Genomic DNA, 17,447 nt, shown 5'->3' on the forward strand with positions numbered 1-17,447 from the left:
AATGCAAGCACGCAGAAGTCATCATGCCTGACAATTGAGGCATGTTTCCTAGAGCATTTTGTAAGTTAGGGGTTTGGTCTGGTCTTCCTCGTGTGAGATTCCCAGGGATGCTCACTTTCTTCCTCTAGCCTCACCAGGAGCACCGCATTCCCACAAGGTCAGAATGAACTCTCATTGTCTGATTGCCTCCTCCTCCATCATTCCCCTCCAAGGGCTATCTTTGCACTCCCTAGGTCAGGGTGCAGTCCAGCATGAATTCTGCAACACAGAGCAACCTAAGGAGCCAAGTCACCGCCCAAGGGGAACCCAGGGCACTCAGATCTGAGGCTTTGTCAGGAAACAAGCTCTTCCAGCCTCTGGGTCCGGTCGACAGCGCCCTGGGCAGGGAGTCAAGCTGAGCCCTTCACATTCTGTGAGACTTTGGTCTTCTCACTGTACCCCCCTGAGACAGTCACCTCCCTCATGTGAAAGATGAAGAAAGCATCATGCTTCGGGGTATTGGGAGGACAGCACAATGCCATGTGGATGGAAGAACTTGGTCTCTGCAAAAGTTAGAAATTGTCAGCAACTCACAGGGTCATTCATTCTGGGTTCCAGTTCTTTCTCTTAAAAGAGAGGGAATGAGAATCATCTTTGTTATTTTACTAATGTTGCAAGAATGGTGAACAAAATGGAGTCCTGTGGAATTCCACCACCAAAAAATAAGAGTATTCATGAGTTGGTGAAGTTCATTTCAGAGTATTTAGTTAAAAAAAAAAATTAGAAGCTTAGGGTCTTCTTTTTTCTTCTTCTTTTTCTTAAGATGGAGTTTTGCTCTCATTGCCCAGGCTGGAGTGCAATGACGTGATCTCGGCTCGCCACAACCTCCACCTCCCAGGTTCAAGCAATTCTCCTGCCTCAGCCTCCTGAGTAGCTGGTATTACAGGCATGCACCACCATGCCCAGATAAATTTTGTATTTTTAGTAGAGGCAGGGTTTCTCCATGTTGGTCTCCAGGCTGGTCTCGAACTCCTGACCTCAGGTTATCTGCCCCCACCGTCCTTGGCCTCCCAAAGTGCTTGGATTACAGGCATAAGCCACCATGTCCGGCCAAGCTTAGGGTCTTCTAATGGTCCTTCTGATATCTCCAGATGTTCCGAATTGGAATGGTAGTCTTTCACATCAGTCCTTTCATTAACCCTGTATAAAGGAGCCTGATAAATAGTAGCAGGTAGAGGCCAGAGGAGCAGTTTAGACGCTCGAGCACTTGCCCAGGCTCTAGTGAGCCTACCAGGCTCCTGATGAGCTCCCACTCATGCTTCCAGGTTTCTATTAAATTAAACTTTCCATGGAACCGTCACCAGTTCACTCCAGATAGAATTGGTCCCTCTCTGTCTTTTGCAGTGCCCTATCTTTGACCTACCATAACCTTATCAGACTTTCTTACAATTGTTTGAGTTAGTATTTCCTGTGTTCAGAGGATAAGTCCCATAAAAGCACAAACTGTGTGTGATTTCTTTGCCCCAGAACCCTAGCAGCTAGCACCATGCCTTACACATAGTAAGGATACACTTCAGACTTTTCAAATAGGAATGAGAAGAGGCTGGCAAAAAGTAGATTAATTCTAACATTTGATAAGTTTTTCCTACAAAGAAAATCTTCATTGAACAATCCAAAGTCCCTCAAATATCAGCTGCCTACTATTTTTTAAAACCATGTTTACTTAAGAAGACTTACAATTTGCAAAAAAATAAGCAAAATAAGAAAGCCTGATAGCATCCATTCACATGGGGTAATAGCTCTGTATTAGGGTTAAGGGTCCTCGTGACTTTGGGACTCAATCCAGCTCTGGCCTGCTGACCTGGTGATGTTGGGCATCTCCTAAGTCCTAAGAGCCCTAATCTGTCCATCTGTAAAATGGAGATGGAAAGTGTCTAACCCTTAGCTGTGTCACCAAGATGCAATGAAATGACACATGCAAAGCACACATAAGGTTGCTGGCAGAGAGTCTAAGAAGAGCATATTATTATCCACATCTTGCCAATCCTTCCTTTATCCAAAATTTTTGTTTTATAAAGGGATCACAGTGTACACTCTACTTTAAAGTCTGGTTGGTTGTTGGGTTGGCTGCTTTTTAATTTCTCTGAGTCAGCGACCAGTGAACACTGCTCTTGTTTTAAGTTAATTCAGTATTCGCTGATCTTCAAAATATCTTTTTCAGAGAAAACAAGGCATAGTTACCAAAAGTACTGCATCCTTGAAAGATAATATGATTAAATCTCATAACAAAAGATTGGCTAATTTAACAGAGATCAGATTTCCAGTGAGTTACTGTGGAAGACTTTGCTTCCCTCTGCAAATCCCATATGAATGTTACCAACCTGGAAATGTGTGGTCACCTGGTCCCACAATTCCACTTTTCTTCCCATTGCACCCCCTCTAAATGAACTTTTCCCAAGATAAAATTATCACAAGTCCGTATCTTGCTCTTCTCTTTAATGACACCCTTCTAATCTGACTCCCCAGTGACCCCTAGTCCAGAGCAGAAAAAACTGTTCAGAAAAATCGACAGATGCTTTGACTACCAGAAACCGACCATATGTGGTTTGAGCTGACCTGAGTGAGGCAGGTCTCTTACATACAGGTTGGCTATCACTGTTTTAATAATCTGAGTTTGATCTATCCAATACTGTAGGCACTGATCACAAAAGGCTATTTAAATGTTAATTCATATGAATTACAATAAAATAAAATACTCAATTATTTCCTTAGGCTTACTTTCCATTTCAAGTGTTTAATAACCACATGTGGTTAGTAGCTACCATGTTACACATTATAAATCTAGAACACAGAAAGTTCTAATGGAAAGCAAAGGTTTAAGCTACATAACGCTGATGTCTAAAAAATGATGGCTAACTAAAGGTCATCATGACAGAGGATACCCTCTATGACAGCCTCATGTTAGGCTCCAGGAAAAGTTTTTGGAGCTATTTCTTTTAGGGGTTCCTAAGCATAGCCTGACAACACACAATTTAATGACAGTAGTTCTCTAGAGACCCAACAGGATGTCATCCATAGATGTTTAAAGAATCCAGAATAATAGACTAATTATTCTCCCTTCCCCACAGGCCCCTACAGTGTTTTTTCTTGGTTCACCTTTAGGAAGATACTGAGAAGCAAGAAATTTGAGGCCCAATATCTAACTTGCAAATCGCTTTTGAACTTGGTGGTAAAGGCTAATCTACCATGAAACCCTTGAAGCTTAAGCTTGAGGTCAACACTTGCAGGAGCCCCTTCTAAAGTTCAGCATGATTTCCTCCTGGGATGAGGAGAGGAAGCAGAAACCCCCCTCTGGCTTAAAGACAAGCAGCACTGTTCCAGTCCAGGGACACTATCTGTGCCCTGGTAGTGGTCTTTTTTTTTTTTTTTTTTTGGAGACAGAATCTCACTCTGTCATCCAGGTTGGAGTGCAATGGCGCGATCTCAGCTCACTGCAACCTCCACCTCCCAGGTTCAAGCGATTCTTCTGCCTCGGCCTCCCAAGTAGCTGAAATTACAGGCACCCACCACCACACCTGCTAATTTTTGTATTTTTTTTAGTAGAGACAGGGTTTTGCCATGTTGGCCAGGCTGGTCTCAAACTCCTGACTTCAGGTGATCCGCCAGCCTCAGCCTCCCAAAGTACTAGGATTGCAGGCGTGAGCCACCGTTCCCAGCCCTGGTGGTGGTCTTAACAACCTACCACATCGACATCTGGACAACCCTCACTGATTATCCACCCTTGGTTGCACTCATGAGACTAATTGATCCCATATTTAACTTCAAGGAGAAATATCAACCAGAGACTGCATGGCAATCTCCCTGGGGCCAGGCTTCAAGGCTTCATGGCCATATCATGAACCCAGGACAGGCACAGTAGGGGTGGTGAGGACCTGATAGAGCCAGATCAGTGACTAACAGGCTGCAATAAGGGGCTATGAAATCAAAATCAAAGGACTAGAACTCTCCAAGCTCTTCCCCAAGACATGTAGCACCACCTGAGCCAGAAACTGCAAAGGACATGACAGATGTGGCATTACTGATAAGTTATGGAAATGGAAATAATCTTTCCTGAGCTATGAATAATAACTTCAAATTTTTGTTCAGCCATGCTAAAGCAAAGACTGAATTATCCTTCTGTTCTCTATACAGAAATGATATAAAAATCATAGTCATAAGAAGAGACAATCAAAAATAATCAACCACAAAATGTTAAAAAGGTATTATAAAGGTATTTAAAATAATAATAATAAAGTGTTTTATTTTTCTGGGATTCATGATATTTGATGTATTTGTAAGTTTTTGTAATTTTCTAATTTGTTGCAATTTCTTTTTCATTTCAAATAAATATTCACTTACATGCCTAATTTTGTATTTGTAGTTATGCATAATTTTTCTAAAACAAGGTATCCATAATTGTACAAGCATCAAGCTCCACAAAGCCTGGGCTTTTCTCTGCTTGGCTCCATTACTTCCAACTCTGTATCTGTGAGCCTTGTGTTCCTCTTTAGGAAAACAGCATAAGCAATTGTTCTTCATTTTCACAGGGTGATACAAAAAATCAAATCATATAGTGAGCATAAAAATATGTTGTATGCCCTGTAACAGAAATATGAATTGTTATGATTACTTAACATTTTGAGGACTTACAGTTAGGTATACAAGCCATGTACCTCTATAAAATAAAGGCCGTATATAACAAGTTCATAGCTAACATCATACTCAATAATGAAAATCTAAGTTTTGCCTCTGAGATCCGGACTAAGACAAGGATGCCCACTCTCACCACTTCTATTCAACAAAATACTTGAAACCCTATCCAGAGCAATTAAGGAAGAAAAAGAAATAAAAGGCATCCAAATACGATGAGACAATAGGAAAATTGTCTCTGTTTATAGATGGCATCTTACCTATATAAAACTCTAAAGATTCAGTAACAAAAATAACTGTTAGAACTAGTAAACAAACTCAACAAAAATTCAGGATAAAATAATATCAAAAATTAGTTGCATTTCTGTACCCTAACAACAAACTATCCATAAAAGAAATCAAGAAAAATAATTCCACTTATAATAGCATCAAAAAGAATAAAATTAAATATAACCAAGGAAATGAAGGATCTGTACATTAAAAACTATAGAATATTGATAAACGAAATTATATATGACACAAAAAAATGAAAAGATATCCTGTGTTCATGAGTTGGAAAAAATTAATATTGTTAAAATGTTCATGATACCCAAAGCATGCTACAGATTCAATACAATCTCTACCAAAATTCCAATGACATTTTTCACAGAAATAAAAAGAATCCTAAAATTCATATGAGCCACAAAAGACATTGAATAGCTAAACAAATTCTGAGCAAAAAGAACAAAGCTGGAAGCACCACAATTCCTGATTTTAAACTATATTGCAAAATTACAGTAATCCAAACAGTATGGTACCAGCATAAAAACAGACACATATAGCAATAAAACAGAATAGAGAGCCCAGAATTAAACCCATGCATATATAGTTAACTAACTTCCAACAAAGGCACAAGTTAACTAACTTCCAACAAAGAATACACAATGGGGAAAGAATAATCTTTTCAGCAAATGAACTTGGGAAAACTTACACCATACACAAAAATCAATTCAAAATAGATTAAAGACTTAAACATAAGACCTGAAACTGTAAAACTCTTAGAACATAGGGACAAAGTTTCATTGGTCTGGACAATGATTTTTTTTATTTGAAACCAAAAGCACAAGAGAAAAAATTTGAAGAAATAGGAGCCAAGTGCAGTGGTTCATGCCTATAATCCTAGCACTTTAGGAGGTCGAGGCAGGTGAATCATGAGGTCAGGAGTTCGAGACCAGCCTGGCCAGCATGATAAAACCCAGTCTCTAGTAAAAATACAAAAAAATTAGCCAAGTGTGATGGTGCATGCCTGTAGTCCAGCTACTCAGGAGGCTGTGGCAAGAGAACTGCTTGAACCAGTGAGGTGGAGGTTGCAGTGAGCAGAGATCATGCCATTGGACTCCAGCCTGGGTGACAGGACAAGACTCCGTTTCAAAAAAAAAAAAAAGAAGAGAAAGGAATAGGAAACCATTAAGCAAGTTTACAAAGTAGTAACAATCTCCTAAAACAGAAAACATGAAGTCCACATGATTTTCAGAAAAGTTCAATCAAATCTTCAGGAATAAACCATTTCAATCTTAAATGAAATTGTCCTTAGACTAGAAATGACTATTCATTCCTGAATTCAGTCTTTGAGCCCAATATAGTCGTAGTGCTCAAACCAAATAAGGAGAGCAGCCAATCTAACTCACAAACACACATAGAAAAATCTTATAGCAAACTAAATTCAGTAGTGTATAAACAGACTATTTAGCATAAGCAATCTTATCCCAGAAATACAACAGTAAAAATGAGAAAAATCTATAAATACAATTCACTGTATAACAGTTTAAAAGCCATGTGATTATCCCAACAGATGCAAAAAATAATTTTACAAAATTCAGATTTTGATAGTTTACATTTTTAACCCACTGGGCATATAAGAGAACATCCTTAACAAGATAAACTATAGGTATTTAAAAAAACACCTACAGTATACATCATGCTTAAAGGTGAAACTATTAGAAGCATTCCCTTAAAATCTGCAAAAAAGACAGGGATGACCACTACACTGCTTTTATTTTACAATATACGAAAGATTCTAGCTAAAAATATAAATTTAAAGCATTCATAATTGGAATAGAAGGCACAAAACCATCATTAGTCACAGATGATAACCGTACCTATTTTTGTAGAAGGCAAAGAGAACCACATACAAATTATTTAGAAATAACAAGAGAATATAGGAAGACCATTAGATGTAAGATTAATATGTAACATGAATTGCATTTTCGTACACCAGAAAAAAATTGAAAGAAACTTATTGTTTAAAGATACCATTTAAGATGGCCAATTAGAGGCAGCTGCAGTCACAGCACTTATGCAGACGAAGGAGAGCAGCAAGTGAATTTACCACCTTCGTCTGAAATACCCAGGTTCTCCCACTGGGACTGACTAGGCAATCAGCTCAACCCACGGAGACAGAAGAAAGGCAGGGTGGGGTGATGACCCACTGGGAGCAACATGGAGCCAAAGGAACCCCCTACCCCCAACCAAGGGATGCAGTGAGTGATTGTGAGACCCTGCCTGGGAAACCACACTTCTCCCACAGATCTTTGCAACTTGCAGATCAGGAGATCCCCTCATGAGCTACACTACCAGCACCTTGGATTCAATACACAGAGCTGTGTGGACTCTCAGCAGAGCAGCCACTCCAGCACACACAGAAGCTTTACATACTCCGGCCCTGGGATCCCAACAAGGGGGTAGATCCATCTGTACATTCCCCTAGGAAGGGGACTGAATCCAGGGAGCCAAGCAGCATCATTCTGCAGGCCCCACTTCCACAGCACCTCTTAAGTTGGGACCTGCTGGCTTGGAGTTCCCGCCACAGTGCAGTAGGCTGAGTCTGCCTGAGACCAGAGGGAGTTCCAGGGCCTGGGGGAGGAGCGGCTGCCATTTCAGCAGTTTGGTCAGCTCAGTATTTCAGCCTGCCAGCTCTGGACAGTCCAGGCAGTCTGGACTAGTCCTCTTCTATGCAGCACACCTGCTTTGTCAGATTGTGCCAGATGGCTTCTTTAAGCAGGACCCTGACCCATTCCTCCTCACTGGGAGGGGCCTCCCTGCTGGAAGCCCTCAGTCACTCCAGCCAGGCTTATATGGACAGAATTCTGATCTTGCCCTAGAATGGAGCTCCTAGAGGAAGAAGTGGCCACCATCTCTGCAGCTGAGTTGAATCGGCTGTTCCAGCCTGCCAGCTCTGGAGAGTCTAGGTGATCCAGACAAGGGAGGGTCCCCACCAACACAGCACACCTGCTCTACCAAAAAGCAGCCAGGCTGCTTCTGTAAGCAGATCCCTGATCCCATTTCTCCCGACTAGGTGAGACCTCCCAAGAGGGATCTCCAGACACCTCCTATAGAAGCATTCAGGCCAGCAACAAGTCAGTACACCCCTGGGATGGAGCTTCCAGAGGAGAAGCGGGCTTTGCTGTTTTTCAGCCTTCAGTGATGATACCTAAATTACAGGAAAAGTCAAGGCAACTAGGGTCTGGAGTGGACCCCTAGAAAGCCGCAGCAGCCCTGCAGGTGCTAACAGTCAGTGGCCTGACTGTAAAAAGAAAAACAAACAGAAAACAACAACAAAGACCCACAAAAAAAACCCCACTCAAAGGTCAATAACCTCAGAAAATCTAAGGTAGATAAGCCCACAAAGAAAGAAAAAATCAATGCAAAAATCCTGAAAACTCAAAAAGCAAGAGTGCGTCTTCTCTTCCAAATGACCACAATACCTTTCTAGCAATGGCACAGAACTGGGCTGAGGCTGAGATGGCTGAATTGACAGAAGAACACTTGAGAAGGTGGGTAATAATGAACTTTGCTGAACTAAAGGAGAATATTGTAACTCAATGCAAAGAAGCCAGGAATCATGATAAAACAACACAGGAGCTGATAACCAGAGCAGCCAGTGTAGAGAGGAACGTAACTGACCTGATGAAGCTGTGAAATACAAAACGAGAACTTCGCAATGCAACCACTAGTATCAACAGCAAAATAAACCAAGCAGAGGAAAGAATCTCAGAGACTGAAGACTATCTTTCTGAAATAATACAGGCAGACGAGAGTAGAGAAGAATGAATGAAAAGCAATGAATAAAAACTCTGAGAAATATGGGACTATGTAAAAAGATTGAACCAGCCAGGCATGGTGGCTCATGCCTGTAATTCTAAGACTTTGGGAGGCTGAGGTGGGTGGATTGCCTGAAGTCGAGTTCAAGACCAGCCTGGCCAACATGGTGAAACCCTGTCTCTACTGAAAATAGAAAAATTAACTGGGCATGGTGGCAGGTGCCTGTAATCCCAGCTACTCTGGAGGCTGAGGCAGGAGAATCGCTTGAACCTGGGGGTGGAGGTTGCAGTGAGCTGAGATTGTGCCACTTTACTCCAGCCTGGGCATAAGAGTGAAACTCCATCTCAAAAAAAAAAAATTTAACCTGCGACTGATTGGGGTACCTGAAAGAGATGGAGACAATGGAGTCAAGTTGGAAAACATACTTCAGAATATCATCCAGGAGAACTTCCCCAACCTAGCAAGACAGGCCAATATTCAAATTCAGGAAACACAGAGAACCCCACTAAGATACTCCATGACAAGATCAACCCCAAGAAACATAATTATCAGATTCCCCAAGGTCAAAATGAAAGAAAAATGTTAAGGGCAGACAGAAAGAAAGGCCAGGTCACCTTCAAAGGGAAGTCCATCAGACTAACAGTGAATCTTTCAGCAGAAACCCTACAAGCCAGAAGAGATTGGGGGCCAATATTCAACATTCTTAAAGAAAATAATTTCCAACCAGGATTTCATATCTGGCCAAACTAAGCTTCATAAGCAAAGGAGAAATAACATTCTTTTCAGACAAGCAAATGCTGAGAGAATTCAACACCACCAGGCCTGTCTTGCAAGAGCTCCTTGCAAGGAAGGAAGGAAACACTAAACAGGGAAAGGAAAAATCACACTTTCAGTTACTACAAAAACACACTGAAGTACACAGACCACTGACACTATGAAGCAACCATATAAACAAGTCTGCAAAATAACCAGCTAGCATCATGATGACAGGATCAAATTCACACATAACAATACTAATCTTAATTGTGAATGGTTAAATGCCCCAGTTAAAAGGCACAGAGTGGCAAGCTGGATAAAAAGCCAAGACCCTTCAGTGTGCTGTCTTCAAGAGACTTATCTCACATGCAAAGACACACATAGGTTCAAAATAAGGGGATGGAGGAAAATTTACCAGGCAAATGGAAAACAGAAAAAAGCAGGGGTTGCAATCCTAGTTTCTGAGAAATCAGACTTTAAACCAACAAAGATTTTAAAAGGACAAAGAAGCACACTATATAATGGTAAAGGGCTCAATTCAAGAAGAGCTAACTACCCCAAATATATGAACCCAATACAGGAGCACCCAGATTCATAAAACAAGTTGTTTTCAAAAAATTATTATTATACTTTTAAGTTCTGAAGTATATGTGCAGATCTTGCAGGATTGTTACATAGGTGTACACATGCCATGGTGGTTTGCTGCCTCCATCTCCCTGTCACCTATATTAGGTATTTCTCCTAATGTTATCCCTCCCCTTAAAAATACCTTTTTTTTTTTTTTTTTTTTTTTTGCATGTAGCTGACCAGCCTACCAGGTCTTTTATGCAGTTCAACATACACAGTGACACCAAGGTAAGACAAATGAAGTTCCAGTTTGGGTGCCTCCATCTCCCTCCGCTGGATCCTGATCCAGTGACTGTGAAAGCCAGAAAGAACTGGGATAGGGTGCTTGATCATGGGGAAGGCTGTTGTGGTTCGCCCGGCAGAGATGGGAAAGGGGGAAGGTTTCACTTCTTCACAATTTGAATGACATCCTCATCCTCCAACGTATGGTCTTTACCCACTTTCTGAGGATTGTGTTTCACAGAGAGACCTCAGACCAGAGCATATTTAAATTCTTTGATAAGATTTTTGTGAATCTTCATGCGGAAATCCTCCACTGTGGTCCTGGAGTAAGGAAGCACCACTGGGGATGTGTAATCTGGTAACTGGCCTTTGGGTTTGGTGTAAATTCTCACTAGTTTCAGATAGTCCCAGATCTCTTCCAATAGGTCATCAAAATTCCAACGGTGATGGGCAGAGATGGGTACACAGTGAGGCACCTTATAGATGATACCCAATTCCTCAATGGAGATTTGGTCAATCTTATTTAACACATAGATACAGGGGATATAAACTCTGTTTCCTTCCACCACATCAATGAGGTCATCAGCTGTAGCATCACTACGTAGAGTCACATCAGCATTATGAATCTTGTATTCAGCCAGAATGCTTTTCACAGTTTCAGCATCCAGCTCACTCTGGGGGCAAGTAGCTGTGAGATTAATGCCTCCCTTGTCCTTATTCTTAAAGCCAATGTTGGGGGGTTTGCTGTTCAAGTGAATGCCAAAGCGTTCCAGTTCATTTTCAATTATCTTCTTATGTCCCAAGGGTTTCAGGACATCCAAAACAATCAGGATCAAGTTACAGGTTCAGGCCACTGCAATGACTTGACGACCTCTACCTTTCCCATCCTTGGCACCTTCAGTGATACCTGGGAGATCCAGGAGCTGGATCTTGGCACCTTTGTATCTGATGACACCAGGCACAGTGATCAGAGTAGTGAATTCATAGGCTGCTACCTCAGAATACACCCCTGCCAGGTTACTAAGCAATGTTGACTTCCCCACAGATGGAAAACCAACAAATCCAATTCGAGCATCACCTGTCTTGGCCACATCAAAACCTTCTCCTGGACCTCCACCAATACCACCCTTTGGAGTAATGGGTTCTCAACGAAGCTTAGCAAGACGAGCTTTAAGCAGCTCTAGGTGGTGTGCTGTGGCCTTGTTCTTTTGAGTCCGAGCCATCTCAGCTTCTATCTCCGCAATCTTAGCTAAGGTGCTGCTCAACCTGGCGAGTACCCTGTGGCCTCCACACTATCTCTCCCTTTTTTTTTTTTTTTTTTTTTTTTTTGAGACAGAATCTTGCTCTATCGCCCAGGCTGGAGTGCAATGATGCAATCTCAACTCACTGCAACCTCCACCTCCCAGGTTCAAGCAATTCTCCTGCTTCAGCCTCTTAAGTAGCTGGGATTACAGACACATGCCAACATGCCCAGCTAATTTTTATATTTTCAGTAGAGATAGGGTTTCACCATGTTGGCCAAGCTGGTCTTGAACTCCTGACCTCATGATTTTTGGATAGCTTGACAAACTGACTAAAATTTATATGAAAAGGCAAAATCCTAAGATAAACAAAGTTCAAGAAATTAAGTGTGGCTTTGGAGTGGGGATATACAGTGGAGTGACATAAGGAGCTCAGAAGCAACCCACATAATTAAGCAAAGTTATTTTGCAGTTGAATAGAAGAGGAACTCATTAATAAATGGGTCTGGGACCATTGAAAAATGAAAAAAGAATCTTTGTTATATATTTCCAAAATATCAACATCAGGTGGATTTAGAGTATAAATGTAAGCCAAAATTTCAAAACTTTTAGAAGAAAACAAACCCAAGATGTCCCCATGTTCCTAGGTAACATAGTGCAGTGTGACTAAGAACAAAAACTCTTTTGTTGATCTTTTCAAAAAACCAGCTCTTGGATTTATTGATTTTTTGAAGGGTTTTTCATGTCTCAATCTCCTTCAGTTCAGCTCTGATCTTAGTTATTTCTTGTCTTCTGCTGGGTTTTGAGTTTTTTTGATCTTGCTCCTCTAGCTCTTTCAATTTTGACGATAGGGTGTCAATTTTGGATCTCTCCATTCTCCTTATATGGGCACTTATTGCTATATACTTTCCTCTAGAGACTGCTTTAAATGTGTCCCAGAGATTCTGGCATGTTGTGTCTTCGTTCTCATTGGTTTCTAAGAACTTCTTTATTTCTGCCTTCATTTCATTGTTTACCCAGTCATTGATAATAGACTGGATTGGAAAAATGTGGCACATATACACCATGGAATATTATGCAGCAATCAGAAATGATGAGTTTGTGTCGTTTGTAGGGACATGGATGAATCTGGAGAACATCATCCTCAGCAAACTGACACAAGAATAGAAAATGAAACACCGCATATTTTCACTCATAGGCGGGTGATGAGAAATGAGAACACATGGACACAGAGAGGGGAGTACTAAACATTGGGGTCTATTGGGGGGAAAAGGGGAGGGCCGGTGGGAGGGGAGGTGGGGAGGGATAGCCTGGGGAGAAATGCCAAATGTGGGTGAAGGGGAGAAAGGAAGCAAAACACACTGCCATGTGTGTACCTACGCAACTGTCTTGCATGTTCTGCACATGTACCCCAAAACCTAAAATGCAATAAAAAATTAAAAAAAAAAAAGAACAAAAGCTCTGAAGCCAAGTTCAAATCTTGTCTCTACCACATAATAAATGAGTGACCTTGTTCATGTAACCTAATCTCTGTCTCCATTTCATCTGTAAATGATGGTAATAATTGTCCCTACTTCACAGGGTATATATGATGAAGTATATACAAATTACTTAAAAATAGCACCTGAGTCGGGGCACAGTGGCTCACACCTGTAATCCCCAAACTTTGGGAGGCCAAGGCAGGCAGATCACCTGAGGTCAGGAGTTCAAGACCAGCCTGGCCAACATGGTGAAAGCCCATCTCTACTAAACATGCAAAAAAATTAGCCAGGCGTGGTGGCACCTGCCTGTAATCCCAGGTACTCAGGAGGCTGAGGCAGAGAATCGCTTGAACCTGGGAGGCAGAGGTTGCAGTGAGCCAAGATCATGCCATTACACTCCAGCCTGGGGGACAAGAGTGAGACTTCATCTCAGAAAAAAAGAAAAATAGCACCCGGAATTAAGTAGTACAATACATTATAACTAACCCTGTTACTATTATTATAGTGCTTATTACACTATTTCTCTTGTACCATGATTAGTTTCTTCTCTGCATAGAAGGTCAAAAAGAGAAAGGAAGAAATCCTTTTTTAATTATTTGCTCTGCTGATTCTACCCTTCATGATTAAATATATGCAGAAGCTCTGATCCTTAAGTTTCTATTGCTTCTAGATGAACATAAGACTCACTATCAAGGGTCTAATCAGTTTGGGACCTTCAGCTTCATGGCTGGGTACCCAAGCACTCATTGTTCAACTCCACAGCTAGTAATGTCCAGTCCTGGCCCTTGGGGAAGGTGGGCTCAACCGTCTCAAATATCAAGCCCAAAATATAACATCAGGTGATACCACAACTATCCTGCCTGCTGCTTGCTGCACCATGAAGTCTGCCAAGCTGGGATTTGTTCTAGCACTCTTCATCTTCTGCTCACTGAATACCCTATTACTGGGTGGTATTAATAACGTTGTTGAGAAGATGTGTGGAGACCTCAAAGGTATGATGTTAAGGCAGAAAACAAATCTGAAGGTCAACTATGAATGAGGGAGAAGGTGCTGGGGGAAAAGTGTGTTTTCTAGGTGATCCAGGAAGGTCTTCCTTTCATGGCAATACTCATAGACACTTAATCCCTTGGCTCAGGGCATTACCTACACTAGGGGTATTTTGGATGTTTGATGAGAAAAAAAAAAACAGAAATGACACAAAGTCCTTTCCAGATGGAGACCTCTTTTAGAGGAGGTTCGAAGGACTGGAAGTATTTTGAATCAGGTTTTGTGAAAAATTTCAAAGATCCCAGACCATTGAAGAGTATGTATTGGGATGAGACAGAAAGGGGGTTGGGGACTGAGCAAATTAGGACATTTTCAGTGTCTGGGCTATGGGCAGATACAGAAATCTTGGACAGATGATTACTGTTTAGAGGAGCTCACAGTGTAAATGTGAGAGGCAGTGAGACTTTCTTCCATAGACAGCGTGTGCAGGCTCAGCGCTTCCAGGGGACAAGAAAGTGACACCGTGTCCACAATAAGTCAGACACTCCAAATTCTGGCCCTGTCACGTAGCAGATGTGTGCCCTTGGACAAGTCACTCAACCACTTATTATGCTCTCAGTCTGTTTCCCCATGTGTACAGTGAAGATCAGAAAAGACCCTGCTGCAGAGGGCATTTGTGAGTGTGAAATAAGATTATGCATATAACTTTACCAGAGAGTAAATTCCAGACTGGCTGCTTCGGTAAGGTGGGTACCAATTGCTGGATTGTCAATACAACCATGATTGTGGCTGTTCCAAACACTTACTACCCAACTCCCAACAATAAAAACAGAGGGTTTGGCTCGGGGAAGGCAAGAAGGGAGAAGATGACCGGGTGTGAGGATGAAAGAACATCACCCCAAGGTCACGCATTTTAGCATTTTAGTATGCATCCTGCTTTCAGGATAGCAGTGGGCATGCTTACCTAAATTTTGAAGTATACATATATAGTGAATGTATGAAAACTGGGGAGGGGGCATTCTGAATCGCATGTCTTATGTGGGCAAGTAAAAGGAAAGGAAGATGATGTGAAGAAGCAGGATACTGTACTTTAGTAAACTGTCAGATATAAAATGTAGGGAACCTCATCGCCCTGCACAAGCTAGTGGTGCAACCTCCTTTCTCACTGATCACTACTTCTCATTTTTCAAGACATTGCTCACCACAACCTGGAATTGTAACAATTTGCATTCTGCAAGGGCAACCTTGCCAAGTAACTCTAATTCCAAGAGAAAACCAGATGTCCTTGAATATGAGACACATAAAAACAAGAGTCTGTGAATATGAGAATACTTCCAGGCTAAAGCTAGGAATTTTTAAGGGCCCGCAAAGATAAGTTATCCTGCTGAGTCCTAACCAATTCCCACTAACTCAATGGGAACCTCTCATGCAGATCCCTGCAAATTGGAAATGATCGCTGGAAGCTGCTATGAAATTCACTTCAGATACTTCTACAACAAAACCTCCAAACGATGTGAAAGTTTTGTCTTCTCTGGCTGTAATGGCAACCTTAACAACTTCAAGCTGAAAATAGAATGTGAACTAGCCTGTGTTGGAAAAATCAAACCAAAGTAAGGAAACTAATCCTGTCCTTGGTCCTTTGGGGGAGTAAAAGAAGAGGTGTTGACATCCTAAGATAGAGAAAATTGATCTGAGGCTAACCTTGCTTTGGGTGGGAAGAGAGAGGACTGCTCTAACAAAAAGTTTTAACAGTAGGGTTGGCCAGGCATGGCGACTCACACCAATAATCTCAGCACTTTGGGAGGCTGAGGCGGGCGGATCACCTGAGGTTGGGAGTTCAAGACCAGTCTGACCAACATTGTGAAACCCTGTCTCTACTAAAAATACAAAATTAGCCAGGCATGATGGCACATGCCTGTAATTCCAGCTACTCAGGAGGCTGAGGCAGGAGAATCACTTGAACTGGGGAGGCAGAGGTTGCAGTGAGCCCAAATGGCACCATTGCACTCCAGCCTGGGCAACAAGAGCAAAACTCTGTCCCAAAAAACAAAGTTGGGTGGGCTGTCAGGATCATTTGCTCATTTTACAGTCAGAAAATCAAATGCCCAGAGAGAAACTAATAGCCACCACCTATTGGACAATTACTGTGCATCAGGCACTGCACTAAGCAATTAACATATATTGATATAATTTTAAATTATATCAAGGTGGATTTATATCACTATTTTTATGAGAGATGAAGAAACCAAGTATAGTACAAGTAACCAAGCATCCTGAGGTCACATTATTAAATGGCATATCAAGATTTCTAACCAGAGCTGTTCCTAAGTCACAATGGTCGTGACCATCTTACATGTACAAGGTCACGCAAACCAAATTCTTGCACTCTCATACCTCTGAACTCTCCATAGCAACTTGCTGCTTTATACAACTAAGTTCCCAGCCCACACTTGACTATTTCCCCATCATTGGAAATAGAAGGTTCATGGTGCCTAATAGGGCTGTGGTTTGGCTGATTCCCAGGAGAATTGGCTGCAGAGTGGCCTTAGGGGTAACTCAAAAGCAGAAATGTTGTTTTGCTTTGTTTATTTTATATTCTTAGTGGATCTCTGCAGTGCCTGGCATGTACTAAGCAACGATTAAGTTTTAGGTGAATGAAAAAGTGAGAGATTAATCAATAAAATAAGGGAAACATTGAGATAGAAGGCATCCTCTGTGCTTTCCCTAGGATAAAAATGACCTACATTGGGCCGAATGTGGTGGCTCACGCCTGTAATCCCAGCATTTTGGGAGGCCGAGGTGGGCAGATCATGAGGTCAGGAGTTCAAGACCAGCCTGGCCAACATAGTGAAACCCCATCTCTGAAAAAAAAAAAAAAAGACCTACATTAATCCAGGGATACCTTCCAAAACCTGTAACACGGATTTGTGTTTTTCTTAAACAGGAGTCGAGAAGATGTGAACTCATGAAGTTGTCTGATACACCATCCAAAATAAAGATGCAAGAAAACTCAGACCAATTTTGAAATCTTTGTAATATTTTCTTAATCCTTTAAGCTTCCATCTGTTTGCTATTTTCCTGACCTGGGTTTTGTCTTTCCTGGAAAATAATTGTACAGTCATTAGAAGGAAAGAGTCTTCAGCCTGGCTCTCTTTGTTTCTCTCCACTTGCTTATCTAGATTTGCAGAGCTGAAATGTCAGCTGGTCCCATCCATTGGTTCCCCCCTCACTCCTGAGCCATCCCTCACGTAGGCACACTTAGCTTAATTTATCCTAAACTGTTTCAGGTTTGATGAACCAAATCTGTACAGGTTTGCATCACCTCCCCTGTCAAATTGAACTGGTTAGTGGAACCAAAGTACCAAACCTACACTCCCTTTTGATC

At 41.6% G+C, this 17,447-nt stretch overlaps 1 protein-coding gene and 1 pseudogene across 1 annotated transcript; one reads left to right on the forward strand and one right to left on the reverse strand.

Moving 5' to 3' along the window:
• Window positions 1-10,281: 10,281 nt before the first annotated feature.
• LOC100403301 (developmentally-regulated GTP-binding protein 1 pseudogene) lies at window positions 10,282-11,645 on the reverse strand (annotated as a pseudogene).
• Window positions 11,646-13,933: 2,288 nt separating this feature from the next.
• On the forward strand, window positions 13,934-17,031 carry SPINT4 (serine peptidase inhibitor, Kunitz type 4). Its single transcript, XM_002747648.7, has 3 exons — window positions 13,934-14,067; window positions 15,495-15,672; window positions 17,007-17,031. Exons 1-3 carry the CDS (start codon window positions 13,953-13,955, stop codon window positions 17,029-17,031), a joined length of 318 nt encoding a protein of 105 aa, XP_002747694.1. The 5' UTR covers window positions 13,934-13,952.
• The last annotated feature ends 416 nt before the right edge of the window (window positions 17,032-17,447 follow it).

The sequence above is a fragment of the Callithrix jacchus genome, chromosome 5, assembly GCF_049354715.1.
Source record: "Callithrix jacchus isolate 240 chromosome 5, calJac240_pri, whole genome shotgun sequence".
Classification (NCBI taxonomy): domain Eukaryota; kingdom Metazoa; phylum Chordata; class Mammalia; order Primates; family Cebidae; genus Callithrix; species Callithrix jacchus.